Source organism: Myotis nattereri, assembly GCF_964212035.1.
Source record: "Myotis nattereri genome assembly, chromosome: 16".
NCBI classification, from domain to species: Eukaryota; Metazoa; Chordata; class Mammalia; order Chiroptera; family Vespertilionidae; genus Myotis; species Myotis nattereri.
The window spans coordinates 22217518-22245103 of NC_138091.1; the positions used below are offsets into that span (position 1 = coordinate 22217518).

The window sequence follows — 27586 nt, forward strand, 5'->3', positions numbered from 1 at the left end:
AACCTCTATCCCTGCCCCCAATACACACACACACACACACACACACACACACACGAGAAGAACCCTGAACCCTTGCACTTGCCCACTTCATTCCTTCTCACACGCACCACCATCATGGGTGCTGTCACTACCCTTCGTTTGTCAGACCACAGCTCAGAAGTGGGACGATAGGGGCAGCTGTGGTAGCGTGCAGGACCAGAGGCACAGGGGTTAGACCAGTGTGAATCAAAGTTCTATCTCTACCCGTAGTCTCAATTGTCTGTAAAATACAAATAATGCACCTATTCACAACTATGTTGTGAAAGAACAATTGTACACACACGAACACCCGAAGTAACACTCTACCTACCTCCTGATTACTGAGGCCCTGGGGCTGCATCTCCAGGCTACTGAGTCCAGGGGTCCCCTGTCTCTCCTCTCTGTGGAGCAAGCTTGTCCTTGACATGCCCACCTCCCCCTGCCCCCTAAGTCTTCACTGCCCTTCCCTCTCACAGCTCCGCCTTCTGCCTTCTTATGGCAGAACCCTCCCAGCCTGGCAGGAGTGAGTCCAGCAGGGATTGAGAGGCGGGAGGGGAAGGGGGAGTGCTTTCCCTCCTCTTGGCCGCAGTCAGGATATGGCCGCTCTGGGCCCAGCCCTGACCCACTGGGTGGAAACAGGAAATATGTGAGACTTGGTGTGCCTGGGTCTCTGTGCCTGGCTCCGCCGCTGATAAGGGCCATTGTGTGGCTGCCGGGGATGAGCCTGCCCTGGATGGATGTGCTTCCTGGAGGAAGGAAGGAAGCTCTGCTGGTCTTTCCTGGGCGGGCGGGGCTGTGAGAGGGAAGGGCAGAGTGCCTGGGGGAAGGTGACTGCCCATTGCTGGACTTCACCCTCCCATGCCAGCCTTCCCGCTGAAAGGTCACTTTCCCCCATCCACTTCCCCTTCTCACTTCCGTAAGGAATGGCTGGAGACCCAAGGGCTCGATCCCAGGCCAGGAAAGTGTCAGCTGTGATTTAACAACAATGAAGACAAAAACAGGAACATTCAGGGTGGGGGGCACCTGAGGGTGCTAATGGGAAAGTAAGGAGCCAGCAGACCTAAGGCTGCCCACAGCAAGGAACCCAGGCATCAACGTCCCAAGCGGTTGGGGCTCCAGAGGAGGGCGGAACGGGGCTTGTCACAGTGTTCTCCCCACTCCCTGCCTCTCCAGCCAGCCAACCCCCTCTTCCCAATATGGCCAGCCCCCAGCAGCCCTGGCCTTTCAAACTCAAGGGGCTCATGTGCTGCTGTGGGAGGCAGGCAAATTGGGGGGGAGCGGTTGCATGCAGGAGGGGCAGTGCCTACTGATGGATCCTCTTGGCGTAACAGGATGTGCATTTTGATTTGGGGAGTGGTCAGTGTGCTCTCCAGCAGACACCAGTGAGGGTAGGGGGAGAGGCCCAGCCATAGAGCTGCTGTGGGGAAAGGCCGCCTACCCTCTGACCTAGAGTCCAGGGTACCCCAGGGGTGGCTATATCAGCTGCTCTGGCTACCTGGGACAACAGGCATTTCCTCCATCACTCAGCCCCTCCTCTTCCTGCCCCAACCCTCTGGGCCCAGAGGCCTCCCAATCAGACCTGGGCTGCTGCAGCTGTGTCCTGAGGAGCTGGACCAGACACATCCCCTGGGGCTGGAGTTGAAGCTGAACCAAGTGGCCATCCCAGTGTGAGACCAGATTCCTGGCTGCAGGAACTGCTATAGCCAGCGGGCAGGCAGGCAGGCCTTTGCCCAGAAGCCCCAGGGCCCAGCACGCTGGCAATCCACAGGCGGAATGGCGCTGCAAGTGGAGCTGATCCCCACCGGGGAGATCATCCGCGTGGTTCATCCCCACAGGCCCTGCAAACTCGTAAGCCGGGATGCTGTGGGTGGGAGGAAGGGTGGCAGTGTCTCCCCAGGGCCCACAGCCCTCTTACAAGCAATCCTCTTTGGAAAGAGGTGAGCAGTGGGGAGGGGTTCTGATCCTTGCGGAACAGGAGGAGACTGGACAAGAGGGGTAAATGGAAGGAAGGGAAAGGTTTGAAGCGCCACTATTAACCATCACTAGGAGCAGGGCTTTTCAATGTGGGGATCTGGGTTCAAATCCCTTCTCCTCCTGCTCCCTGATCCTCTGTGGGCTGGGCTACGAATTGGGCATAACAGCACATAGGTGACGGCTGCTCTGAGGTTAAAGGACTAGTGCATGCAAAGCTCCGGGCGCATAGCACAGGCTCAGTTAATGTCTTCCCGTTCCCGTGGGCCCAAAGCAATGGCCAGCTCAGAACAGTAGCTCTGGCTGAACTGGGGGTGAAGGGAGAGAGGCAGTCACAAATGGGGAAGAACCGATCTGGCTCTGCCCCAAGAGGAGGGGTTGGGTTTGCGGTTGGGGTTGGGGTGAAAGGGGCCCTAGGATGGTGAAGGAGAACCCCATCAGACGCACCCACCCAGCTCTGCTGCGAAAGGGCTGGGTCTTCCTTGGAGGTGGGGGGTGGGAGGAGAGAGAGAGATTGAGTTGTAAGGTGCGGGGTGTGTTTGTGTGCACGCCTCGTCCTGGGACCTGGTTGGTGGCGGACTGTGCGGCACCAAGTCTCTGCGGACCAGGGCCGGGGTCAGGACTTGGACTGCCGGGCGGCCCGGGGCGGGGCGGGGCAGCAGGGTGCGCGCGCGCGCGCCTCGGTTTGGGCCCTGCCCGGGATGACGACAGGCAGCGGCCCGGCCCCGGGCGGGCCCTGGGCGGGGAGAACGTGCCAGGGCCGCGGACTCCAGAGCCGGCCACGCCGCCCAGCCTGGCCCCCGCCCGCACACCGAAAACGCCGAGCCGGTGGGTACGCTGGGCACGGGCGCGGGGCGGGCCGCTGCCTCCTGGCCCCGGGAGGCCTCCGCGGGCGGGCGGGACGGGGGAAAGGGCGGGCGAGCGGGCGCCGAGACTACCCGAAACTCCCGTGCGGGAAGCGGCGGTCGCTAGGGCCGAGGGTCGGCTTGGCCCGGCCCAGGCGGGATCCCAGGACCCGGTGGCGCCAAGGCTGGGCCCCGCGGAGACTTAAGGTTCCTATGGGGAAGGGGAGGGCGGGGAGGGGTAGCCGGGGTTCCTCCAGGCGCGGGCACCCCGCACACCCTTTGGCCAGGCTCTGCCTCTGGGTTCCGGGGAAGCCGCCTGCGCCCCGCCCCTTCCCGTTCCCCGCCCCCTGGGCCCGGCCGCGCCAGGACTAGAGTGAGTGTGGCGGGCGGGGGGCTTGGAGATGAATGAGACAATGAGCGGCCGGCCCACGGCCTTACTCCGCTGCCCGCGCGCCCTGGCCTCCTGTTCACCCGGCTGGCTCCGTGACTCATTCATTTACACAGGCGGCGACAAGGGGGTGCTGAGCCCCGCTGCGCCGGGTCGGGTGTGTGCTCCAGGCAGGAGCTTCTTCTGGGAGAGCCGGCCAGGGTACCCGCGATTAGAGCGCAGTGCGATAAAGCAGGCGCCGGGTGTGGAGGGAGTCCGAAAGGGGTTCTGGAGGAGGCGATAACTGAGCCGCGTCTTCAAGGATGACCAAGAGCCCGTCAGTTGGGAAGGGGAAGTGCAGCGAAGGCCAAGGAAATTGCAGGTGCAAAGGCGGCTTAGAGAACCACGTGTAGCAGCTGGTGGCAGGGTGGGGGCAGCTCATGCTGGCTGTGTGGGTGGCGAGGCATGCGGCGCGAAGGGACTGGAGAGGGCCACACAGGAACGTGGTGGCAGTCGGGTAAACGGAGGACAGGGGGGTCCGCTGGAGTCCATATTGCAAGAAGCAGTGGGTGTGAGGTTCCGGCTTGGCACATGGACCGGTGCCCTATAAACCTTCACTCTACTAACATGAAGTGCTAATTGATCGGACTGTGGTTGTAAATACCACAGGCTGCTGTGGGAAAATGGATTAACTGGAGGAAGGCAGCGAGGCCAGTTTGGAGGCTGCTGCCTGGTCCGCGAGTGGAACAGTGAGGGGGGAGCAGAGGAAAGGTTTTAGCAGGTGGTGACTCCTGGGAGGAGTGGAGGAAGGGCGGGCCTTTTGATGCCAGGTGGCAATGCCAGGTGCCTCCCTCCTCTCTACATAGAGGATGTTGACCAAGGAGGGTAGGTCAGGGGGCAAGGTACTCTGTTTTCTGCTGCTGGCCCCCCAGGGAGAGGTGTCTGGCAGGCCAAAGGCCCATGGTTCTGGAGCTAGAGTTGACTGGGGCCCTGTGAGCAATCAGGTAGAGCCCCTAAGTCCTCCCATTCCTCCCCAAGCCCCCTCACAACAGTTCCCTAGAGCCTGGAACAGTCCTGGGTGGGGCTGCCTGGGCCCAGACCTAAAATGTGTTTGATAAATATAAATTGAGCACCTGTTCTGTTCCCAGCACTGCACATGGGGTGAGATAGGCTATGGTTCCTTCCACTGCCACAACCGGCCTTGCGGCTGCCTCAGTAAAAATACACTTATAGCAATGATGGGGGGGGGGGGTGGAGGGGTTTCAGAGTACCCATTCCAGACTGGCGTGGCCCTGGCCCTGGACTGGGGGGAGCATTTAAGGCTGCCCATTGACCTCCCCTCTTCTCCAGAGGTCAGACTTGGGGGCACCTGGCCCATACTAGGTAAATGGCACTGGATGCTCCAGGTTTGCTGGAAACATCTCCCAGGTGGGAGGAGACCCAGAAGCAGCCTTGGAAAATGAGTCCTAGGTTACTCAGAGGCCATGGCTACACCCCAGCCCCTAGGTCCAGGGCCATGCTAGGAGCTCAAAGACCATGGCCCACACTCCCTCGTCGCTACTCCTAAAGTCTACATGTCAATAGCAGCACCACACCTACAGGTGTACTGGGCACTGCAGTCATGCGGTCACTGAGAAAGGTCACACCTATTAACCCGGACAAATAAGTTTGGAAATCTGCCAGCCCTAAACCGCTCTCACTCCTTCAGGGCAGCGCTGCGTGACGAGTGAGTGCTAGAGTTCCTGGTTCCAATCCCACCCCTCATTTTACTAGTCCTGGAATCTTAAACAAGACATTCATCTGCCCAGCCTCAGTTTCCCCGTCTGTAGAATGGGACTAACAGTACAGACTCATGGCCTGGCTGGGGGCTCAGAACGCAGGATGCCCCCGGCTCTCTCACCCTCGGTCCCCGGGCCTCCAACACCCTCCCCTCGAGCGCTTCCGTCCAGGGAGGCGGGGCGGGCTGGGGGGGCTGGTCTGGGCCGCAGTCGGCCCTCGTGCCCACGCAGCCGTGGAGACACCCCCTCCTTCCGCCGGGCGGCGGCTACCCGGGCGCCAGAGGGCATCCGGGGAATGCGGCGCGCGGCTCCGGGTGGTGGATGGCCGGCCGGACCCCTCCGCACGCGGATTCCCCTCATTCCAGCTGCCTGACGCGGCTGCGGGCGGGGCGCACACGGCGGCCGCGAGGCCCCGCCCCCGCCGGCTCCTCCCCTGGGGTCCCTGAGCCAGTCCGGCGGCCCGCGGGGAGCCCTGCCCCAGGTGGCGCCGGCCTGACCCCTGCCCCTGCCCAGGTGGGCTGCAGGCGGAGTCCCCGCTCCGCTCCCGCTCGCGGCGGAGTGTAACCTCGGGCACCACGGAGCGCGCCCCTCCCGCCCTGAGCCCGGCCGCCGGTGCGTTTCACACTCCGCTCCGCGCCCACCACCTCCCAGCTGCGCGCGGCGGCGCCCGGTCCCCTCGCCCCTCCGGAGGCCCGTCTCCCAGCTGGCGCCCGCCCCGCCGGGTCCCTCGGGCCGCGGCTCCGGCCGCGCTGTTGTTCTCGGGGTAACGAGGCCGGAGCCCGCACCTGCCGCAGCCTCACCCTTCCCCGGGGAGCCCGGGCCCGAGGTGGGGCGCACTGGGCTTGGGGTCGGGCTCTGCCCCCCCGCAAGTAGAAGCCAGTGCCCAGCACTGCGCCCGGGTCCCCGTGTGCCGGGGCGCGAGGGAGCCGGTGGGGCGCAGGCGAGTCCTCGTGGTCACAGGGCAGGTCCGAGGCGCTCCCGCAGAGGAGGGTCTGCCCCGAGCCCGCGGGCAGTGATGGCCGAGGCGGGGAGCGGTGCTCACCAGGGGCCGCGTCCGAGCCTCTCCGCCGCCCCGAGGCAGGTACTGGCCTCATTTTAAGGGTGAAAAAGGTTCTGAGCGACTCGCCAGCCAACAGCCTGTCATAAACGCTGCCGCCTCCTGCAAGCACTAGCCGTCGCCGCCACCCGCGGGGCCTGAGCTGCAGCTCGCTTCCCGGGGTTGTGCCTCCCCGGAGTCCGGGGAGGGGGGGGAGCTGGGGCGGGAGGAGGGTGTCCTGGCAGGACGTGGGCACGGATTTCGAGGGGCCCTCCCAGAGGAGGGGGAGGGCGGGAGGCCCTGGGCGCAGAGCCCGCCGTGGCGTCCAGGGCGGAGAAGGGGTCTGCCCCGGGGCCGGGGCCGCCGTGGGCTTCCCCGACGGGAACGGACTGCCCTCGAGCCGGCCCCGCTCGGGCCCAGGCCCCGGGGCTCCCCCGCCCGGTGGGCACCAGCCGGTGTGGACGCGGGAACCCGAGAGCGTTCCTGGGGCTTCCCGACGCGGCCGCCCCCGGAGAGGAGGGCACGGGGTGGCCCGGCCGCGCGAGCTCCGCCCGCCGGGCGCGCCGGCCGTATTTGGACATTTCGCCCTATTTTTAACTTTGCCGGGACTGGAGGTGGGGGGAAGGGAGAGGGAAATCCTGCTTCCGCCGCGGCCGGCCGCCCGCGACCCTCCGCGCGCCCGGCCGTGCAGACCCCCGCCCGGAAGTGAGCGCCGGGCCGGGCCGGGTGGACGCGGCGGGCGCGCGGTTCCGGGCCCCACCCCGCAGCCAACGACGTTCCTCCGGGAAAACCTGACTCAGGCGGCGCCCCTCCCGCGGGGCCGCCCCGCCGCGCCCCTCGCCCCGAGAGCACCCTCCGCCCCCACCCCCGCAGAGAGGGACCCCGGGTCCGGGCCCAGGGGCGGGGGCGGGGGGAGCCCCGCGCTCCACGCTCCACGCTCCACGGGCTCGCGGGGGGGGCGGCGCGGGGGCGGGGGCGGGGCGGCCCCTCCCTCGTTGACGCCGCCGCCGCCGCCGCCGCCTTCGCGGAGCCCGGGCCGAGAGCACCGGCGGCGGAGGGGGCGCGGGCGGCGGGCAGGATGCGCTACCGGGCGTCGGTGAGCGGGGCGGCGGCGGGCGGGGGTCCCGGGCGGCCCTGCGGCCTCGCGGCGGCGCCCCGGCCCCGCCAGGAAGCGGGCGCGGCGCCGGAATTTCGGGTGGAAAACGTCCCGGGAAGTTGCAGGGGGAGGAGGCCGCGGCGGGGAGGGCCGCGGGGCGCGCGGACCTGGGGCCCGGCTGTCGGCTCGCGGGGGCGGCAGAGGGCTCGGACCCGGCACCCGGGGGCCGAGGGGCGGGGGCTCCGGCCCGATTTGCTGGCGGCTTCGGGGCCGGACGGGGCGGAGGAGGGGGGACAGGCCAGGGCGAGGCCGGCCCTGCTCAGACCCAGAGGGGCCCTGGCCAGAGCCGGGGGGTCTGGTTGGGGAAGACCTGCTGCCCTCGGGATCGAAACCCGCCGCCCCCACTGCCGCCCTGCTCGTCCTGGGCCCCTGACACTCGGCGTCCGTTTCCTGGAGCCCCAGACCCTTTTCAAAGAGTGTGTCGGGGGAGGGCCGCCCCAGCCTGTGCCTGTCCCCCCACCCGCTCGGGGCCCCAGGCAGCTGGAGGCGGCAGCTGGGCTTTCCGCGGTGAAACCCCCACCCCCAGGCCTCGGGCTCCCGGGGGAGGAGGGTGTCCGGGGAGCCTGGCAGCTGATGGAGAGGGTGTGGCCCAGCGATGGGAGGGAGTGCGGCCCCTCATGGGGTGAGAGCTGAGTCCCGCTGGACGGAGGCCCCCTGGGCGGTGGCCCCCTGGGCGGTCCCTCTCCTGTGGGGCCTGGGGTGGTGTCCTGCTCAGCCCCAGACACTCCCCCCTGGAGTCTGGCTGTGGTGGGGAGGCGCCCCTACCCTGCCAGAAGCGCTCACTGGGAGCCATTTGTCCTCCAACAACACCTGTCACCTGTGGCTCAGAGCGGAGACCTAGGTCACCTGGTCTAATCCAACTCCTCCTCCTGGAGGCGGAAGAACCCTAAGAGGGGAGGGGATTGGTCCAAGGTCAACAGAGCTTTTTTTCTGTGATTCCAGGAGTTCGTTCATGACCCCCCCTTTCTCTACACAAAACTAGCACCTCCCGGGACTCGGGATTCGGTGGCCTTGCTCCTCTGTCCTCTGGGCCCTCTGTGCTCCAGGGTCTGTGTCCAGGCCCACGCACCCACGAGGTCTCTGTTCTGGGTGGCTTCCCCGTGTACACCCAGGCCCAGTGTACAAGCGTCGTCCTGCTCCTGTGTCCTGTGTCCAGGCCTCCCGTGTCCACCTGCCCTGGCTGCCCTGTCGATCCCACAGGCTGTGGTGGAGGGGGAAGTGGCCTTACCTTACCCCGCTGGCCCTGACCCTTTCCGGCGGCTCATTCCCAACAGGCCCTGGGCAGCGACGGGGTGCGGGTGACCATGGAGAGCGCCCTGACCGCCCGTGACCGGGTGGGGGTGCAGGACTTCGTGCTGCTGGAGAACTTCACCAGTGAGGCCGCCTTCATTGAGAACCTGCGGAGACGGTTCCGGGAGAACCTCATTTATGTGAGGCCCGAGCGGGAAGACAGGGGAGGCTGCTGGGGGGTTCAGAGGCAGGACTGAGGGGGAAAGAGGCACCAGGGGCCTCTGGGAGAGAATTCTGACCCTCCTCCTCCAACCCCCAGACCTACATTGGCCCGGTCCTGGTCTCTGTCAACCCCTACCGGGACCTCCAGATCTACACCCGTCAGCACATGGAGCGTTACCGTGGCGTCAGCTTCTACGAGGTGCCACCCCACCTGTGAGTGACACCCCCATCCCCATCTACGTTGACCCCCCCCCCCCGGCCCTCCCTCTAACATGACCCCTGACTCCCCACTGTGGGTGAAGCACTGTTCACATCTGTGAGGGATCCCACAGTTCCTCACCCCGGACCGACTCCATCCCCACCCCACTCATTCTCACTCATGACTTATTTGCCCAACTGTACCTGGCATGGCCCCCAACCTTAGTGACCGTCTGACTCCTACCTCTGGGGGCCTCCAGCCCGACCTATGAGGGACCCCAACCTCTACCTGAATGACCTGTAACACTCATGAGTGATCTTCTCCATCTTCCCTCTGAAAGTGACCCCTCCGGTGCTCGCTTCGGCAGCACACATACTAAAATTGCAAGTGACCCCTCCACAGCTGTGAAGAATCTCCCTCCACCCACACCCTTGAAGGTTCCCCAGTCCCCATCCTCAAGGTAAATGCAGCTCCCACCTGCAAGAGAACGCCAGGCAGATGTGGGAGTGCCCTCCCCGCCCCACCTGCCGGACTCCCACCAGCTGCAGCTGCTCGAACTCCTACCCCCTGAGCCCCTGACCGGCCTCTGCCCCAGGTTCGCGGTGGCCGACACGGTGTACCGGGCCCTGCGCACGGAGCGCCGGGACCAGGCAGTGATGATCTCTGGGGAGAGCGGGGCAGGCAAGACGGAGGCCACCAAGCGGCTGCTGCAGTTCTATGCTGAGACCTGCCCAGCCCCTGAGCGGGGTGGTGCTGTGCGGGACCGGCTGCTACAGAGCAACCCTGTGCTGGAGGTGAGGGTTGGGCAGCATCTGAGAGGAGGGAGAGGCAGGGAGAGAAGGCCGGCATCCCTCATACCCCCATCTGCTCCTAGGCCTTCGGCAATGCCAAGACCCTCCGGAACGATAACTCCAGCAGGTTCGGGAAGTACATGGACGTGCAGTTTGATTTCAAGGTACCTGTGGTGTGCCGGGGCCGGGGGTGGGTTCCCGTTCAGTAGGCGCCAGTAAATACCGATCTCCTGCTGTGTGCCAGGCACTGTTCCAGATGCTGGAGCTGCAGCATTGAAACAGAACAGACAAAAATCCTGCCTTTCGGGGAGACAGACAGTAAGCAGGAAAATGTCATGTAGGTGACAAGTGCCATGGCAAAGAATAAAACAAGGTCAGGGGTGGGGCAGTTGCTCTTTAATTATATTTTGAACTCCAAGAGGAAGGGGGCCGTCAGGAGAATTGGAACAGAAGTGTGTCGGGATCTGACTTTCCTCTTAAAAAGATCGTTCTGGCTGCTTTGTTGAGACTAGATGGTCAGAGAAGCAGGCCAAGCAGGGAAACCAGCCAGGAAGCTGATAGAATAATCTAGATGACAGGTGACTGTGGATGGAGCCAGCGCCGGGGCAGTGGAGGTGGTGAGCAGCGGTTGGACTCTGGGGTTTTGAAGGTTAAGGCAGCAGGATTGATGGGCTGATGGGATGAGAGGAGGCCTGCAGACTCCTTAGCCTGAGCACCTGGAAGGGTGAAGTGACCACTGACCAAGATGGGAGACAGTCGGGGGAACTAGCCTGAGGAGCGGGAGAGAAGGCGTTCAGTTGAGCTTGAGATGCTGTTGTATGTCCATCCGAATGGAGCGGACAGGGAGATGGGGTTGAGTGTCCTTGTCTTGGACGAAGAAGCTGAGGCAGCGGGTGGCGTGCCGGAGCCCAGGCACTTAGGGGCAGACCTGGAATTAGAACCCAAGACGGCGGGGGAGAGAAGGGAAGATGGGCCCCACTTCCCATCCGCCTAAGTAGTCCCCATGTTCTGTCCTGCCCACAGGGTGCCCCTGTGGGTGGCCACATTCTCAGTTACCTCCTGGAGAAGTCCCGTGTGGTCCACCAGAATCACGGGGAGAGGAACTTCCACATTTTCTATCAGCTGCTGGAGGGGGGCGAAGAGGAGACACTGCGCAGGCTGGGCTTGGAGCGCAACCCCCAGAGCTACCTGTACCTGGTGAAGGTGAGCAGCTGGTGGGCAGGGCAGGTGCCACCCGGGGAGCAGCACAGCGCCAGGGCGCCACGGCTGACAACCCAGCTTTGCCCCTCCCCCAGGGTCAGTGTGCCAAAGTCTCCTCCATCAACGACAAGAACGACTGGAAGGTCGTCAGGAAGGCTCTCACGGTCATCAACTTCACTGAGGATGAAGTGGAGGTGAGGCCTCTGCTGGGGACCCTCTTTCCTCCTGTCACACCCCGAAAATCTCAACCCACTCTTACCGCCCGTATCTACTTAGATCCCCCTTCTCCTCTCAAGCACGCCACCTCCCAGTCCCTGCTCCATCCGACCACCCCTGGTTGCCTTCATGGAACTCTCAGCCCCTCCTGTGACTCCCCTCTGCCCCTGCCTGTCCCCCAGGACCTGCTGAGCATCGTGGCCAGTGTCCTGCATTTGGGCAACCTCCACTTTGCTGCCGATGAGGAGAGCAACGCCCAGGTCACCAGTGAGAATCAGTTCAAGTATCTCACCCGGGTAAGCGCGGTGAGCAGAGGGCAAGGGCAGAGCAGCTGGGTGAGGGGAAGGGCACCCTCACCATGCCCCCCGCCCCCTTGACAGCTTCTTGGTGTGGACGGCTCAACATTTCGGGAAGCCCTGACACACAGGAAGATCATCGCCAAGGGAGAAGAGGTGAGGTCAAGCCTTTGCCTCAGGAGATGGGGTGAGGGATGCAGGTATAAGGTAGCCCCCACCCATCGTTGCCCCTTCCCCTGGTCCGCTAGCTGGTCCTCTCAGCAATGATGGAAGGACATAAGGCAGCTGGCTCAGAGAGGCACAGGGGGCGGGCCGAGGTCACACCGGAAGAGGGTGAGGGAATCAGGATAGAGCCACGACTCCGCCCTCGAGGCATGGGGCCGCCTTCCTCCTGGTGGGATTACTGTGTCCTCTCCTGTGCCCGCCCCACCCCCTCCCCCAGCAGGAGGACGAGGAGACAGTTTCCTGGTGTTCGACCTGAACCCAGAGGGGAGTGGGTGGAGAGGGGCCTTCAGCGCTCATCTCCCTGTCTCACGCCTCACCGGCAGCTCCTGAGCCCGCTGAACCTGGAGCAGGCTGCGTACGCTCGAGACGCGCTTGCCAAGGCGGTGTATAGTCGAACCTTTACCTGGCTAGTCGGGAAGATCAACCGATCATTAGCCTCCAAGGTGAGAGCGTGGTCCTGGCTGCTCCCAAGGGAGCAGGGAAGGCAGTCCAGGGAGGCCTGGGCCTGGCACTGGGGGCTGGCGGGAGTGGGGACCCATGCTCTTGGTTGATTGACCCTAGGATGCCCAGAGCCCCAGCTGGCGGAGCACCACAGTCCTTGGGCTCCTGGACATTTATGGCTTCGAAGTGTTTCAGCACAACAGGTTGGTGCCCTCTTCCTCCTGCCTGTCTCTCCTCTCGTCTCTCTGTCCCGGTCCTTCTCCTCTGTCCCCCGCCTCTCATTCCTGTCAGTGACTTCCCAGCCATCCTGGGTCCCGATGAGTGTTTCTTCCCATAGCTGCTCAGGGGCCTGGCCCAGCCTTCCCGTACCCCGGCCCTGTGGCCACCTTGAGCTCCTGTGGTCTCTCCCGCCTTCCTCACAGCTTCGAGCAGTTCTGCATCAACTACTGCAACGAGAAGCTGCAGCAGCTGTTCATCGAACTCACCCTCAAGTCGGAGCAGGAGGAGTATGAGGCAGAGGGCATCGCGGTAAGCGCGGGCCTGCAGGTGCCATGGGAAGCCCAGGTGTCAGTCCCCGGGGCGGGCACCAGGCCCCCATGATGACGCCCTCCTTCCCTGCACCCCTCAGTGGGAGCCTGTCCAGTATTTCAACAACAAGATCATCTGTGATCTGGTAGAGGAGAAGTTCAAGGGCATCATTTCCATTTTGGTGAGTCGTCTGTTCCTCCTAAGCCTTGTGTGGGGCTGGGTGGGAGGACGTCACTCCTTCCCCTTCCTCTCCAGGCCAGTCCACGGAGGGCCAGAGTTTGGGGCTGAGCAGGGACAGGGCAGGGCTCTGCATGGAGAGTGAGGTGAGGTGCTGGCTGCATCTGGAAGCTGTCCCTAGGAAGTCCCCTTGATCTGCCCCTTTCCCTGTGTCTCTGCCTCCTGCATGGTGCCCCTGAATTACCTGTGCTCTCCAGCCCCTCCCTTGACACATCCATCACTCTGTGCCACACCCCTCAGGACGAGGAGTGTCTGCGCCCTGGGGAGGCCACAGATCTGACCTTCCTGGAGAAGTTGGAGGACACCATCAAGCACCATCCACACTTCCTGACGTGAGTGGGGTTGCAGGGCTCACTTGGGTAGAACCTGTGGAAGCCTGGGATCCCCCCCAACAATTAAAACATCAGCCACACAGAGCTGACCAGAGGAGGTGCTGAGTTAAGGACAGGTGCACAGAGCTGCAGCTCACCGTTCAGCCACAGAGGAAGACGCCAGGAGCATGGCTTCCTCCTTATTCTTTTCTGAGAATGAAACTTGCGAAGGCCCAGCCAGCGTGACTCAGTGCTTGAGCATTGACCTATGAACCAGGAGGTCACAGTTTGATTCCCTGTCAGGGCACATGCCCAGGTTGTGGGCTCGATCCCCAGTGTGGGATGTACAGGAGGCAGCCGATCAATGATTCTTTCTCATCATTAATGTTTCTATCTCTTTCTCCCTCTCCCTTCCTCTCTGAAATCAGTAAAAACATTAAAAAAAGAAAAAGGAAAGAAACTTGCTAAAATTGTTTAGCTTCCTTTATTTGCAAACTGCTTCTTATTTAACTCATCCCTTAAAGTGGGCGCGGGAGAGGGAGCAAGCCCCTCTGTCCCAGCTCTGTCCCGCATGTCTCCTCTCACCGGAAGCAGCCCGAGGAGGTGTTCTGGTGCTGTCTCCAGTTTACTGAGGTTCACAGAGAAGTCCTTTGCCCAAGGTTATCTCCCATCTAGTAAGTTTGAGCTGGGACTCAGTCCCAGGGCTGCAAATGCCAAAGCCCTACGCATTTTTGCTTAATAGTACTTTCGTTAAAACCCTCTTCCTGGTTGTAAAAATAACGTTGCTCATTAGAGAAACGCTGGAATGTGTGCAAAAGCCACTTGGAGGCCTGTCACCCAGAGGCCATCGCTGTTCACAATTCGAGGCATTTCCTTCCTGCCTTTTACTATACCATTTTTTTTTTCCCGTGGTTGAGAACTTACTGTGTAGAGCAGGTCCTCAAATAATGCTGTTTCATTCAGTGTTGTTTTGTTATAGCATTGATGAGATGTTGTGGAAACTTCATTCTTGTTTATGTCAATTAGCCTCCGGTAAAATTGCTTTTGTTATATGTCGTTTCACTTAGTGAGGACTTACTGTGGAAGGCTCAGGGTAGTGTTATATCTTTCAGTATTTTCCTGTATCGTCAAACAGAGAAGAGTTCCTCAAAATGCTTACTCTAATGGCTCTAATCCACAGATACCCCATGGCTCTTACCCAGCCTCTGGGGGCCCTGGCCAGTTTCTGCTAGATAACAAGGCTGCCACAAACTCTTTATGCCTTAAACCTCTGCCTGTGTCTCTGGTTAGTTGCTTGAAATAGTTCTTAAAAGTAGAAAATGGGCCCAGGCTGGTGTTGTTCAGTGGTTGGAGTGTCATCCTGTGCACTGAAAGTTTGTGGGTTCGATTCCCAGTTAAAGGCACATACCTAGGTTGTGGGTTCGATCCCAGTCGGGGCATGTATGTGAGGCAACCAATAGATGTTTCTTTCTCTCCTCCTTCCCTCTCTCCCTCTCCCTCCTTCTCTTCCTCCCTCTCTCTCTTTTCCCTTCCCCTCTCTCTAAATAATCAATAAAGACAAAACGTAGCTTTGGTCTGTGCACCGAAAGGTTGCCAGTTCAATTCTCAGTCGTAGCACATATCTGGGTTGCAGGTTCAATACCCCATTGGGAGGTGTTTCTCTCTCACATCGATGGTCCTCTCTCTCTCTCTCTCTCTCTCTCTCTCTCTCTCTCTCTCTCTCTCTCTTTCTCTCTGTGTGTGTGTGTGTGTGTGTGTGTGTCTTCCTCTCTTCCTCTCTCTAAGCATGCCCTTGGGTGAGGCTTAAAAAATAATAATCTATAACAATAAAAGGGTAGCATGCTAATTAGACTGGACGTCATTCCGGACATCCTTCCTAACAAAGCCGGGAGGGAAGCCAGCCTGGTCCTGGGTGCCTGCGGGTGGCCCGAGGGAAGCCCGGGTCCTGGGTGCCGGAGGGAAGCCGGTACTGGCAGCCGGGGGAAGGAAGGCCCACTCTTGCAGGAATTTTCGTGCATCGGGCCTCTAGTAATAACATAAAATAGAATTAAAAAAATACATATCCTCTAGTGATTGTTTTTTAAATATAGAAAATGGGCTAAAGGGTATACACATGCTTAAGACTTAAGTAATCTCTTGGGGCAGATTCTATTCTTAAAATGTAGGGCCATGCTCAACCCTCTGAGCAGTCATACAACAGCCAGAGGCGCTGAAAGGAGCCCTCTGCCCGGTGTGCCCTGCAGAGCGGGGCCCAGATCCCGGGCCTGGCACAGTGTGACCTGGGCAAGGCCGTCTACCTCCCTTAGGGTCCGTGGCCGCCTCTGTGCAGGGAGGCAGGGTGGGCTGTGGGTGGCCTGGGCATGCCTGCTTCCTGCTGAAGGTCTGTTTCCTCTCTAAGACTCTTCAGCAGGCAGGGGGCATGGCTCAGGCCAGCACGCTAGCTTCCTCTCCCTGTCACCCCCAGGCACAAGCTGGCCGACCAGCGGACCAGGAAATCCCTGGGCCGCGGGGAGTTCCGCCTCCTGCACTACGCTGGGGAAGTAACATACAGCGTGACCGGTGAGGATGCTGGGCTGGGTCCCCACAGTGGGCGGGAGGGGGCTCTTCCTCGGCTCACATGTGCTCTCTCCTCCCAGGGTTTCTGGATAAAAACAATGACCTGCTCTTCCGGAACCTGAAGGAGGTGAGGGGGACTGCGGGGAGGACTCCGGGTTTGGCCCCGAATGACCAGTGTCCCAGGAATCTGTCCTACGCCAACCTCGATCCCGTGCTCTGCCCTCACAGACCATGTGCAGCTCGGAGAATCCCATTATGAGCCAGTGCTTCGACCGGAGCGAGCTCAGTGACAAGAAGCGCCCAGAGACGGTGTGGAGGCTGTGGGGCCCAAGGGGGCGTGTGTGTGCACAGGGCTGAGCGCCTGCAGGAGCCTGGGAGTTGGCTGTGTGCACGGAGCGTCTGTGCTTGTTGGTTCCCGTGGGTGTGTCTGCCGGCGTCTGTGTGTGCTCCATGTCTGTGTGCATGTACACGGCCACTGCTCCGTGGCCGCCCTCTTCTCTCTCCTCTGAGCCAGCCAGCCTCCTCCCTGGTCTCCTGGCTGCTCACCTGCCCTCACCAGCATTCCCCACATATCTGCTCTGGGGATATTCCAAGTGGCCGATCAGTTTCTATCATTCCCCCACTCCAGATTCCTCTATGGCTCCCTTGTTCCCTCAAGTTTAAATTCACTCTCCCTAATGTGACTCTGAGTTCTGCTCCGATACTGCCTCTACCCGCCTCCTACCCCCTTCTCTGCTTGTCCTGTTTGTAGCTCACTGTGTACATCAAGTCTTTGCTCAGACGGCCCCTCTGCCTGGAATGCCTTTCTCTCCTCTCTTCCTTCTGGCTGTCTCCTCTTTTTATTTTTTTTTTATTTATTTTTTTTTAGAGAGAGAGAGAGAGAGAGAGAGAGAGAGAGAGAGAGAGAGAGAGAAACATTGATACGTTGTTCCACTTATTTATGCATTTGTTGGTTGGTTCTTGTATGTGCTCTGACCGGGGATCGAACCCACAACCTTGGTGTATCAGAATGAAGCTTTAACCACAGAACATATTTTTCTTTATTGATTAAGATATTACATATGTGTCCTTATCCCCCCTTTACCCCCCACCTTTTTTTTTTTTTTTTTTAATTTCAGAGAGGAAGGGAAAGGGAGAAAGAGATAGAAACATCAATGATAAGAGAGAATTATTGATCGGCTGCCTCCTACACACACCCCACTGGGGATTGAACCTGCAGCTGGGCATGTGCCCTGACTAGGAGTTGAACCGTGACATCCTGGTTCATAGATCGATGCTCAACCATTGAGCCACACCTGCTGGGTTCCTGCACATCCTTTATTTTTTTAATTTTTATTTTTTTTTAATATTTCTTTATTGATTTCAGAGAAGAAGGGAGAGGGAGAGAGCGATAGAAACATCAATGATGAGAGAGAATCATTGATTGGCTGCCTCCTGCACGCCCCATACTAGGAATCAAGCCCACAACCCGGGCATGTGCCCTTGGCCGGAATCGAACCTGGGACCCATCAGTCCGCAGGCCAACACTCTATCCACTGAGCCAAACCAGCTAGGGCCTGCACAGCCTTTAAAACAGTGGTTCTCTGCCGAGACCGGTTTGGCTCAGTGGATAGAGCATCGGCTTGCGGACTGAAGGGTCCCGGGTTCGATTCCGGTCAAGGGCATGTATCTGGGTTGCGGGCACGTCCCCAGTGGGAGATGTGCAGGAGGCAGCTGATCGATGTTTCTCTCTCATCGATGTTTCTAACTCTCTGTCTCTCTCCCTTCCTCTCTGTAAAGAATCAATAAAATATATTAAAAAACAAAAACAAAAAACAAAAAACAGTGGTTCTCAACCTTGGCTGCACATTAGAATCACTTGGGAATCTTTTTAAAATCCTGATTTCTGGGCCTCATCCTCCGGAAATTCTGTTTCTTTTTTGTGGGGTGGGGCCACAACATTAGTAACAAAGAAACAGAATTTCCAGAGGAATGAGGCCCAGAAATCAGGATTTTAAAAAGATTCCCAGGTGATTCTAATGTGCAGCCAAGGTTGAGAACCACTGGTTTAAAACTTAGGTGAAGGGGCATGTCCAGGAGGCCTTTCCTGACGCCCGCTCCCCCATAAACGGGATTAGTTGCCCCTTCTTGGTGCTCCCAGAACCACAGGCATACACCCCTGTTACTAATGGGGCCACGACAGATTGCGAGTCTGCTTGAAGGTTCTACATAGCAGTGTACAGGGGTAATGGCTGGACGTACAGGTGTAGGACACATTGTTGAGGAAAGTGGCCCTGAAATTCTAGAAGAGGAAGAGTGCTTGCCAAAGGAAGGTGTAGGATTGAGGTTATGCTGAGGCCTGAGCAGGGTTTTTAGACCCCAGTGAGGTTCCTAAACTGAGGTCTCTAGTCAAGCCATTGTGGCGATGCAGGTGGGCCTAGTCTGTCCCCTTCCTCTCTGTGAGGGAGGAAGGGCCCCAGCAGGGTGGGGGTAGTTGAGGGAATTGCTATTTTGCCCCAGGGAGGGGCTGTGCTAGGAGTCAGAGGCATCAGCCCAGCTCCAGCCAACCTGCCCTTTGCCTTGGCTCACCAGGTGGCCACCCAGTTCAAGATGAGCCTCCTGCAGCTGGTGGAGATCCTGCAGTCCAAGGAGCCCGCCTACATCCGCTGCATCAAGCCCAACGACGCCAAACAGCCCGGTAGGCCCTCCCACCCATGGGCCCATGGGCTGAGCCTCCGGGCAAGGGCACAGGCCCTCTGTCCATGCCAGCCCACTGATTGCCCTGTCACCCCTCCTCCAGGCCGCTTTGATGAGGTGCTGATCCGGCACCAGGTGAAGTACCTGGGGCTGATGGAGAACCTGCGAGTGCGCAGAGCCGGCTTTGCCTATCGCCGCAGATACGAGGCTTTCCTGCAGAGGTGGGGGCGGAGCCTGGCTCAGGGCCAGGACCAGGGGTCCAGAGGGTCGGAGCCTGGCAGATCCTGGGAGGGAAGACAGGGGCTCTCAGCCCCATTGCAAAGCCAGGATGCGGAGGCTCTGAGCTGCTGAGTTCTTTCCAGGCTGCAGGCCTAATGCCGGGCTTGGTAGAACCCCTCCCCCCAGGCCTTCCCTTCACAGAGCACGTGGCCTGAGGCAGGCATCCACGTATCTGTCACCAGGAGAAATGCTAAAAGCTTATGAGGACAGCGTTTCTATCAGCTCAGACAGGAGAGAGCCGCTTTGTGGTTATCCTGACTTAGGGTCTGGGGACTCAGTCAGGTGTGAATTCCATTTCTGCTACTTTCCAGCCGTGGCCTTAGGTAGATGAGAATATTAATTGCCTTATTGTTATAGGGGGACAACAGAGCCACCTCCCATGCGTTCTGTGAGCTGCCCTTTAGGGGAACCTCCTGGCAGGTGCCCAGAAAAGCTGGTCTGGGTCCCCAGGGAGGGTGGTGGCTGAGGTGGGAGCCCATACATTTCTGCTCCTGCCCCCAGGTACAAGTCGCTGTGCCCAGAGACATGGCCCACTTGGGCAGGACGGCCTCAGGATGGGGTGGCTGTGCTGGTCAGGCACCTTGGCTATAAGCCAGAAGAGTATAAGATGGGCAGGTGAGTGGTGCCTACTCCTGGGGTCTAGAGGGCATGGGGATGGCAACCAGGGGCTGATCACTGCTGTCCTCCCAGGACCAAGATCTTCATCCGCTTTCCCAAGACGCTGTTTGCCACAGAGGATGCGCTTGAGGTCCGGAGGCAGAGCCTGGGTGAGAGAGGCCCCACCTTTCCTGCCCCAGGGGGTCCGTTCTGGGGGGCAGGAAATAAATCACTGCATTTGGGCTCCTTTTCCAGGAAGTCCGCCTCGCCCACATTCAGCTGCCCTCCTCCTTACCAGCCCCCGCCATCTGTCCTGCCCTTGGCACAAACGCTGAGCATGTTCCCACATCCCATTGCTGCCTCCTACTCGCTTTCACTTACTCTCCCTTCTTATTTACCCTCACTCAGTAGCTCCTTCAGCCATTCCTCATCCATGCCACTCTGAGCTCTGGCAGCCAGGCCCCAGCTGGTCCCTGAGCTCTGGCCCATTGACTTTCTTTCTCACCTACAGCCACAAAGATCCAGGCCTCCTGGCGGGGCTTCCACTGGCGGCAGAAATTCCTCCGGGTGAAGCGATCAGGTTCGGGCTGCTGGGTCTTCAGCGGGCAGGGCCTGGGGCGAGGGTGGGCCACCTGGTGAGGGGATAGAGGTCAGCCGTCTGTGGTCTCTGCAGCCATCTGCATCCAGTCCTGGTGGCGGGGAACGCTGGGACGGAGGAAGGCGGCCAAGAGGAAGTGGGCAGCACAGACTATCCGGCGGTGAGCACTGGGGCACCTCGAGGGGGTGCGGACCCAGACGTGTGTAGGGGTCCGTTGCAGACTTCTCACCCCCATCCCTGTTGGGTGCCCCACACCCAGGCTCATTCGAGGCTTCATCCTGCGCCATGCACCCCGTTGCCCCGAGAACGCCTTCTTCCTGGACCACGTGCGCACCTCATTTTTGCTCAACCTGCGGCGGCAGCTGCCCCGGAATGTCCTGGACACTTCCTGGCCCACACCACCCCCTGCCCTGCGTGAGGTCTGCGGGCCCTACCTGATGACTTGGGGACCTTCAAAGCACTCAGGAGGGGCCCAATTAGCATGAGGCCAGAGGAGCAGTCAGGGGGCTCCCCAAGGGAGTGGAACTGGGGCTGGGCCATGGAGGGCTAGTTGTTTGGAGAGAAACGCCTTCAGGAATGGAAGGGGTTGTCCAGATTGAGGGGATGTCGCTTAGGCCAGAGCCCGGTGGTGGGCATATGCCCGTTGTCCTCAGAGAGAAGGGAGCCGGCTGTCTGGGTGCCTGATGTTGCTCGCGTCGCGCCCACAGGCCTCCGAGCTGCTGCGGGAGTTATGTATGAAGAACATGGTGTGGAAGTACTGCCGCAGCATCAGCCCCGAGTGGAAGCAGCAGGTATGGAGAGCCAAGAGGCAGGTGTGGACTGGCCAGGGGGCAGGGGCACCACTTGAAGAGTGCCGGCCTGGGGGAGCACTTCACTCCTCATTTACCATGTGACCTCAAATGGACCCCAGCCCCTCGTGGGCCGCACGTCGGAAGCAGAAGCTGGAGTAGGTTGTGGGTGGAAAGTAGGGTTCACCTGGGCCAGCTCCACTGGGCAGTAGAGGCTTCCCAGAGGCCTGTGTGGAAAAGGCTGCAGCGTCAGTCCAACCGGTTGGTAATGTCTGCCCTGGTTTTGGAGACAGACATTGGCTGCCGATGTGCCTTGTGTTTGCCAACTCAATACTGGGTGATGCTAAAGGACCCACCCGCTCAGGTGACCTGTAGTAGGTTTGAGTATTAGCAATCAGCCAGCTTCAAGATCCCATGTGGAAGCTGAATATTGGGGGTCCCAGGGCCTGCACCCTGACAATACTGTCAGGACTTCTAGGGCACTCTCTGCCTTGGCTGGTGGAGCCGGGGTGCGGTAGAGGAGGGGTTCATGGGAATGTTGGTGGCAGGGCTTAGCCTCCTGCTGTTGGGGCTGGAAAGAGGGTGAGGGAGGCTGTCTCAGCTGCTGAGGCTCTGGTGGGCCCCACCCTCTGACATCCCTCCTCCCGGCCCTGGTCCCTCAGCTGCATCAGAAAGCCGTGGCCAGTGAGATCTTCAAGGGCAAGAAGGACAATTACCCGCAGAGTGTCCCCAGGCTCTTCATCAGCACACGGCTTGGTGAGCCCCTGACTTTCCAGTGTCAAACCCTCCGTCAGCGTCCTAGTCCCCTCTCTCCTCCTCTGACTCTCTCCCCCACCTGGTGCAGGTGCAGACGAGATCAGCCCCAAAGTGCTGCAGGCCCTTGGCACTGAGCCCATCCAGGTGAGACATCAGGGATGCAGGCATCGGGGCCCGGGCAGAGAGTGAGGGGGTTTTCCCTGGAGCCCCTCGGCCCCTCCCCTGCCCCTCATCCCACCTTCTGTCCTCAGTACGCGGTGCCTGTAGTGAAATACGACCGGAAGGGCTACAAACCCCGACCCCGGCAACTGCTACTGACGCCCAACGCTGTGGTCATCGTGGAGGATGCCAAAGTCAAGCAGAGGATTGATTACACCAACCTGACCGGTGAGCCAGAGTCCAGGGCTGTGCAGGGAGGCCCCTGCTCTGATCTTGATCCCTAACGTCTGCCCTTCCCCCTCAGGAATCTCCGTCAGCAGCCTGAGCGACAGCCTCTTTGTGCTGCATGTGCAGCGCGAGGACAATAAGCAGAAGGTGCCCTTCGGGGACAGGGAGGCAGGGCGGGGTGGGGTGGGTTCTGTAGGTCAGGGCAGAGCCTGACCCCTCCCCCGGTTGGGCCCCCAGGGGGACGTGGTGCTGCAGAGTGACCATGTGATTGAGACACTGACCAAGACGGCCCTTAGCGCCGACCGTGTGAACAACATCAACATCAACCAGGGCAGGTGAGGCGGGGGGGGGGGGGGGGGGGGGGCACGGGGAGGGGCCGAGGGTGCACATTGGGGAGGTCCTCACACACTCCCTTCCCTCCAGCATCACATTTGCAGGGGGCCCTGGCAGGGACGGCATCATCGACTTCACACCTGGCTCAGAGCTGCTCATCACTAAGGCCAAGAACGGTCACCTGGCTGTGGTGAGTGGGACCTGGGACTGAGGTGGCCCCAGGACTGGGTGGAACCTCCGGTGACCAAGGCGTCTTGGCAGTGCTCGGGTGCCGCACCACCCCGGTCACCCTGCTGCCCATTTGGGGCCAGAGGGAGGGGCCTTTGGGGCCCTGTAGTGCCGAGGGTCATACAGATGGCAGCGTGGGGAGGGGGAAGACCTGGGGGCCTGGGGGTGCTGGGTGGGGAGGGAGGCCCACTCCGGCTAGGGAGTGGGGCCAGAGTCTGCAGGACCAGGCTGCCGCTGCGTGCTCCTGGCCCACGAAGACAGGTGCCCAGTGCCTCTGTCTGCTTCCCGCTCACACTGGGCTTCTCCCTTCCCCACAGGTGGCCCCACGGCTGAACTCTCGGTGATGACGGTGCCCACTGGACCCTCCCACCTCCCAACGCTTTGCTTATCCTCTCTTCCCCTCCCGTTACCAAAGACTCGAGCTTCCAGACAGGGACCCAGGGACACCTCGAAGCCCACAGACAAACTCCTGCCTCCTGCTCTCCCCTCTCTTGAGGGCGCTGCAGGGAGGGGTGGGGGAGCTGCCCCAGGAGTGGGCCAGGCCGGGCCACAGCAATAGGAAAGCCGGGGCCAGAGGCAGACACGCCAGCCCCACTGTCGATGCCAAATATTTGAGAGAAGGGAACTTTTGTTGAGATTTTCTCTGAGATTTTTTGATGCTTTATAAGAAACTATTTTTTTTAGCCATTTCCCACCCCAAGACACACTGGATGTGTTTTCCCCGACTCCAGCCAGGCAGGGGATGTAGCTCAGAGGCGGGGCGGTCTGGGCCCTGGTGCCCTCTGTCCTGCCCAGGCCACTCTGTCCTCCTTGTTCCCTTGGCGCCTTGTCTGCCTGCCTGTCTCCCCACTGCAGCCCGCCCAGTGGACACCTAGATCCTCTGCAGCCCGCTCCGACATCCTTCTGGGGGCTGAGACCACCCTTGCTGCCCCCCTTTCCTGCCTTAACAATGTCCTTTCAATAGCAGCCTAGCCTGAGGCTGTCCTGGCGCGGGGGAAGGTGTCTCAGACCACAGAATGTGGGAGACTGAGATCAGCTAGTCCAGCTTCCTGGTGTGACAGCAGCAGACAGCGGCCCAAAGAGGGGAAGGGACTTGCCCTTCCTTCGTCCAGCAGGTTGGGGCCAAACCGGGACTGCAGCCCTGTCCTCTCAGTGCCTCATCCGGGAACAGGGGCCCCAGAAAACAGGCTCATGTCTTAGGGTGCATGTGGCTCCCTGACCAGCAATCACCCTGGGGGCCACCGGGTAGGAGAAGCCCTTCTGCCTGAGTCCATACCTTATGATGACACATACCCTGCTCACCATAACTGGCCCCATTTCAAGGATGTGAGGCCTTTCCTGTGCCCCAAGCTGCCCCCTGTCCTGGGAACCTGGGGAAGGGGCCGGCCTTGGGAGGAGCTGCAGGGGCATCACCTCTTTCTGCTGCTGCTCCCCTCACACCTCCCCAGAGAGCCTGGGCTGCCCAGCTGCCTCTGCCTCCTGGGGTCTCAGCCCACTGCTGACACTTCTGCAATCCAGAGAAACACTAAATAAAGCAATACGTGTTTGCCAACAGTGGTCTCCTTGTGAATGTTAAGAAAGGAAGAGGACCCCCTAGAAGGCAGCCAGGGGTCTTGTATTAGAATTTTTGCCTTGTCCCCCGAAGGAAGGAGGCAGAGCTCCCTTCTCAGGGAAAAGAGCAGGTGTGACCAAGGGCCGCAACATTGACTTGAGAAGGGCTGCTCAGCCTGGCCCAGTGCTTTGAGCTGGGAGGCAGGAAGCATCACACACAGTCCCTTCCCTGTGACCTCGGCCTGTTCTGGAAGGCTGGTGCACAGAAGTGCAGCCCTGGGTGGAAAGCGCAGGAGCCAAGGGGCAGACCTGCAGGAGACTAACTCCTGACGGGGGCGGGGGACGGGGGACGAAGGGTTGCCAACACGTCACAAAAGAAGATGACATGCCCTGACCAGTTTGGCTCAGTGGCTAGAGCGTCGGCCTGTGGACTGAAGAGTTCCAGGTTCGATTCCGGTCAAGAGCATGTACCTTGGTTGCGGGCACATCCCCAGTGGGGGTTGTGCAGGAGGCAGCTGATGGATGTTTCTCTCTCATGGATGTTTCTAACTCTATCCCTCTCCCTTCCTCTCTGTAAAAAATAAATAAAATATATTTTTTTAGAAAAAAAGAAGATGGCATTTGAGTAGGCCTCAAAGGATAGCCTCCAAATTTGGATTGGGTTGGAAGTGACCAACCCAATCTAAACTGGCTCGGGAAGCAAAGGACATTCAATAGCATTCACAGTCTATCAGCCCCAGGTTGGGCTGCTCCCAGGCGCTCACAGATGTGTCTGGAACCATCTCTTGGCTCAGCCTTTCCTGGTGATGTGGTGGCAGCAACAGCCACGAACAGCTCCGGACTTGCATTCCATGAAGTTGGCATCAAAGGCAGAGAGAAAAGGCGCCTCTTGTTAAGTAACTAAAAAGCCTCAGAGCCAATTCTCAGTGGACCGCTTGAATGAGGTGCTTTCCTGTCCCATTCATTGTAGTTAGGAAGAAAGCTTATTCTGATGTGTGCGTGCCAGGCCTGGGCCATGTGTCTACACCCCTAAGACAAGTAGCATGTGCCACACCTGACCATAAGGACCAAGATGGGGGCAGATGATTTCCCAAAAGAAAATCAGTGTTGCCTCCAGAAGAAAGGGAATGAGTGCTGCAAGCTGCAACCACAGAGCTCATCCGAAAATGGCTGAGCCTTCCCAAGTGGGAGGGGCACTGCGGGCAGAAGGAATGGCAGGCCTTAAAGGCAAGGAAAGTTCCCGGTTGGGGCCAGGCTACCTGCTGAGCTTAGATTCATCACCTGGGGCAAAAGTTCTCAATCAATGAGATACCATGCATGGTATGACTATCTTGAGCTTGACACAACCCTGTGAACACACCTAGATTTTGACACTGCCCTACAAATTAATGTACAGGAAAATGAAAGCACCACAGTAATTAGTCTATCAGTAGTAACAGTGGCTCCAAGAAGCCGACAGATAAGATAAACATTGTGTTAGGTGCAATGACCAGGTTTACAACTGTAACCACATTCCTTTCTCCAGTCAATGGGTACACCTGGGAGAGTGACAGCCCAGATGCCACTGGGTACCCTGTCCTTTTGAGAGGTAATCAAGGATGGTTGCTCACCTCCTGCAGGAAGTGCAATGCCCTCCAGGAGATATCTGCCCATTGTCTTGTTATCGGAGAAATGTGTGGATTGCCTTTCTCCTTTGCTGGTGGGAGTGGGGTTCTTTGGGTGCCGCTGAAATAATATTTCTGGAGATGTGGCAGAAAGCTTTATTTTCACGGAATGACATCCTTGGGTTTTAAAGTCCCACTTCTCTTAATCCAGTCCTGGAAGATGTGCAGCTGGGGACTCCGTCGAGTTAGAAACAAAGCCAGTGTCCACAGTTTCCATCGCAGGGTGGAGTCGGGGCCGGGAGAGCATTAGGCTACTTGTAGTGATCAGTCCCTTGCATGGGGTCCACATCACTGTGGGCCATGCGGGCAAATGCAGGGGAGCCAAGGGAGTGCGCCCCTGCAGCAAGTCTCTAGAGTCCGGAAAACACTAAAGCACAAGAGCGTGTACCAAGAGAGCGACCTCCTTTGCCCAGGAGATTAACTATCTCCAATCTTCCCACCCTGGCAGTGGCCACACCTACTCTGGCTAATGACCTGTTCCCAGGTGTGACCGACAGATAAGCACCCTCCCTGTCACCCAGACTTTCCTGGGCATACGTCTATCCTCCCCACGTCCAGTCCCTTCCCCCAGCAATCTGCTTGTGGGGAGTAGACCTGGGGAGGGCTACACTGCAGCTTCCAGGCAAAGCTGCAGAAAGGGCATGCCTATGTTATTTGGACTTCCCTTTGCTTCTTTCCTGTTAATTAATAACGTGGTTAAATCACAACGGTATCAGTAGGAAGCTAATTTTGGCTCTGGACAAGGGCATCCACCCACTCTACATTCATTCATTCAACCAACATTTACTTATTGTGCCAGGCTCTCTAGGTTAGCCTTGATACCTGGGATATTGCAGGAACAAAAAAGACCCAAATCCTTGCTTTTATGGAGCTTACAGTCTAGAGGGCAGAGAGGACAATACATAAAAATAATATATAAAATATGTAATGGATTAAAAGGAGATAAGTGCAAAAAAGAAATTTAAAAAGAGGTAAATGTTAGAAAAATAAGTAAAGCAGCCTGCTCTCCCTCCCAGGAGTACACTCATGCCTTGCCCCTTCTCCCTCCCCCATCCACCAGGCTTGTCACCTCCTGAGCCCATTTCTTCTACTGCTCACTTCTTCCACCTCTGTGACTTCCTAAATGAACTTTCTCTTATTGAAAAACAAAACAAAAACGAGCCCTAACCGGTTTTGCTCAGTGGATAGAGCGTCGGCCTGCAGACTCAAGGGTCCCAGGTTCGATTCCGGTCAAGGGCATGTACCTTGGTTGTGGGCACATACCCAGTAGGAGGTGTGCAGGAGGCAGTTGATCGATGTTTCTCTCTCATCCATGTTTCTAACTCTCTATCCCTCTCCTTTCCTCTCTGTAAAAAAAAATCAATAAAATATATTTTTTAAAAAAGAGCCCCAACCGGTATGGCTCAGGGGTAGAGTGCTGGGGTCCAACCCCAGCAGGTCCAGGGGTCCCCAAAGGTGTGGACAGAGTCAGCGAAGAAGGAATGACACAGAGACAGCGTTCAGTTGATCAGCAGCCTAGCCAGGATCTCCAGCCAAGTTCTGGTGTTTATTGTCTTGTTACATCTGTATTTATACCAGTTGATTTTAATCCTGTCAATCTCTATTCCAAAGGTTAGGGCAGGGGTGGGCAAACTTTTTGACACAAGGGCCACAATGGGTTCTTAAACTGGACCGGAAGGCCGGAACAAAAGCATGGATGGAGTGTTTGTGTGAACTAATATAAATTCAAAGTAAACATCATTACATAAAAGGGTACGGTCTTTTTTTTCAATAGTTTTATTCATTTCAAAGGGACCGGATCCGGCCCATGGGCCGTAGTTTGCCCACGGCTGGGTTAGGGCGTTTCTTATCTCCATTCCAGGGAGTAAAGATTATGTAGCTTAAGTGTGATTGTTTGTAGTTAAAGTGATTAACTACCCCCCTGGCACTTAGTTAAGGGGTTTTCTCCCCTCCCTAACTTCAGGGAAAAATTCCTACCTGGGGAAACAACCTTTCTCGGAGAGGTGACCTTGGTTAAAACACATAGCACTAAGGGGAGCAAACATATTAGGAACAGTATGCCATATACGCCAGGTCCCTTGAAACATATGCTGTGCAGATGTTTCT

At 58.9% G+C, this 27586-nt stretch overlaps 1 protein-coding gene across 3 annotated transcripts; it reads left to right on the forward strand.

The window, feature by feature from the left end:
- Positions 1-1648: 1648 nt before the first annotated feature.
- On the forward strand, positions 1649-23815 carry MYO1C (myosin IC). Of its 3 annotated transcripts, XM_081110643.1 has the most exons (33): positions 1649-1866; positions 8446-8601; positions 8721-8836; positions 9418-9616; positions 9697-9777; positions 10637-10816; positions 10909-11007; positions 11212-11325; positions 11410-11481; positions 11874-11993; positions 12112-12194; positions 12414-12519; positions 12620-12700; positions 12997-13088; positions 15532-15626; positions 15704-15750; positions 15852-15932; positions 18195-18300; positions 18403-18520; positions 19080-19193; positions 19269-19345; positions 19687-19755; positions 19849-19933; positions 20033-20192; positions 20481-20564; positions 21224-21317; positions 21406-21461; positions 21569-21704; positions 21781-21851; positions 21942-22039; positions 22128-22227; positions 22583-22614; positions 23230-23815. In XM_081110643.1, the coding sequence occupies exons 1-32, from the start codon at positions 1792-1794 to the stop codon at positions 22607-22609; spliced, it is 3192 nt and encodes a 1063-aa protein (XP_080966769.1). In that variant the 5' UTR covers positions 1649-1791; the 3' UTR covers positions 22610-22614; positions 23230-23815. The 3 variants fall into 3 exon arrangements, with proteins under 3 accessions (XP_080966769.1, XP_080966768.1, XP_080966770.1); XM_081110642.1 differs by having other exon boundaries at positions 22583-23815; XM_081110644.1 differs by lacking the exon at positions 1649-1866 and adding an exon at positions 7046-7111 and having other exon boundaries at positions 22583-23815.
- Positions 23816-27586: the final 3771 nt, after the last annotated feature.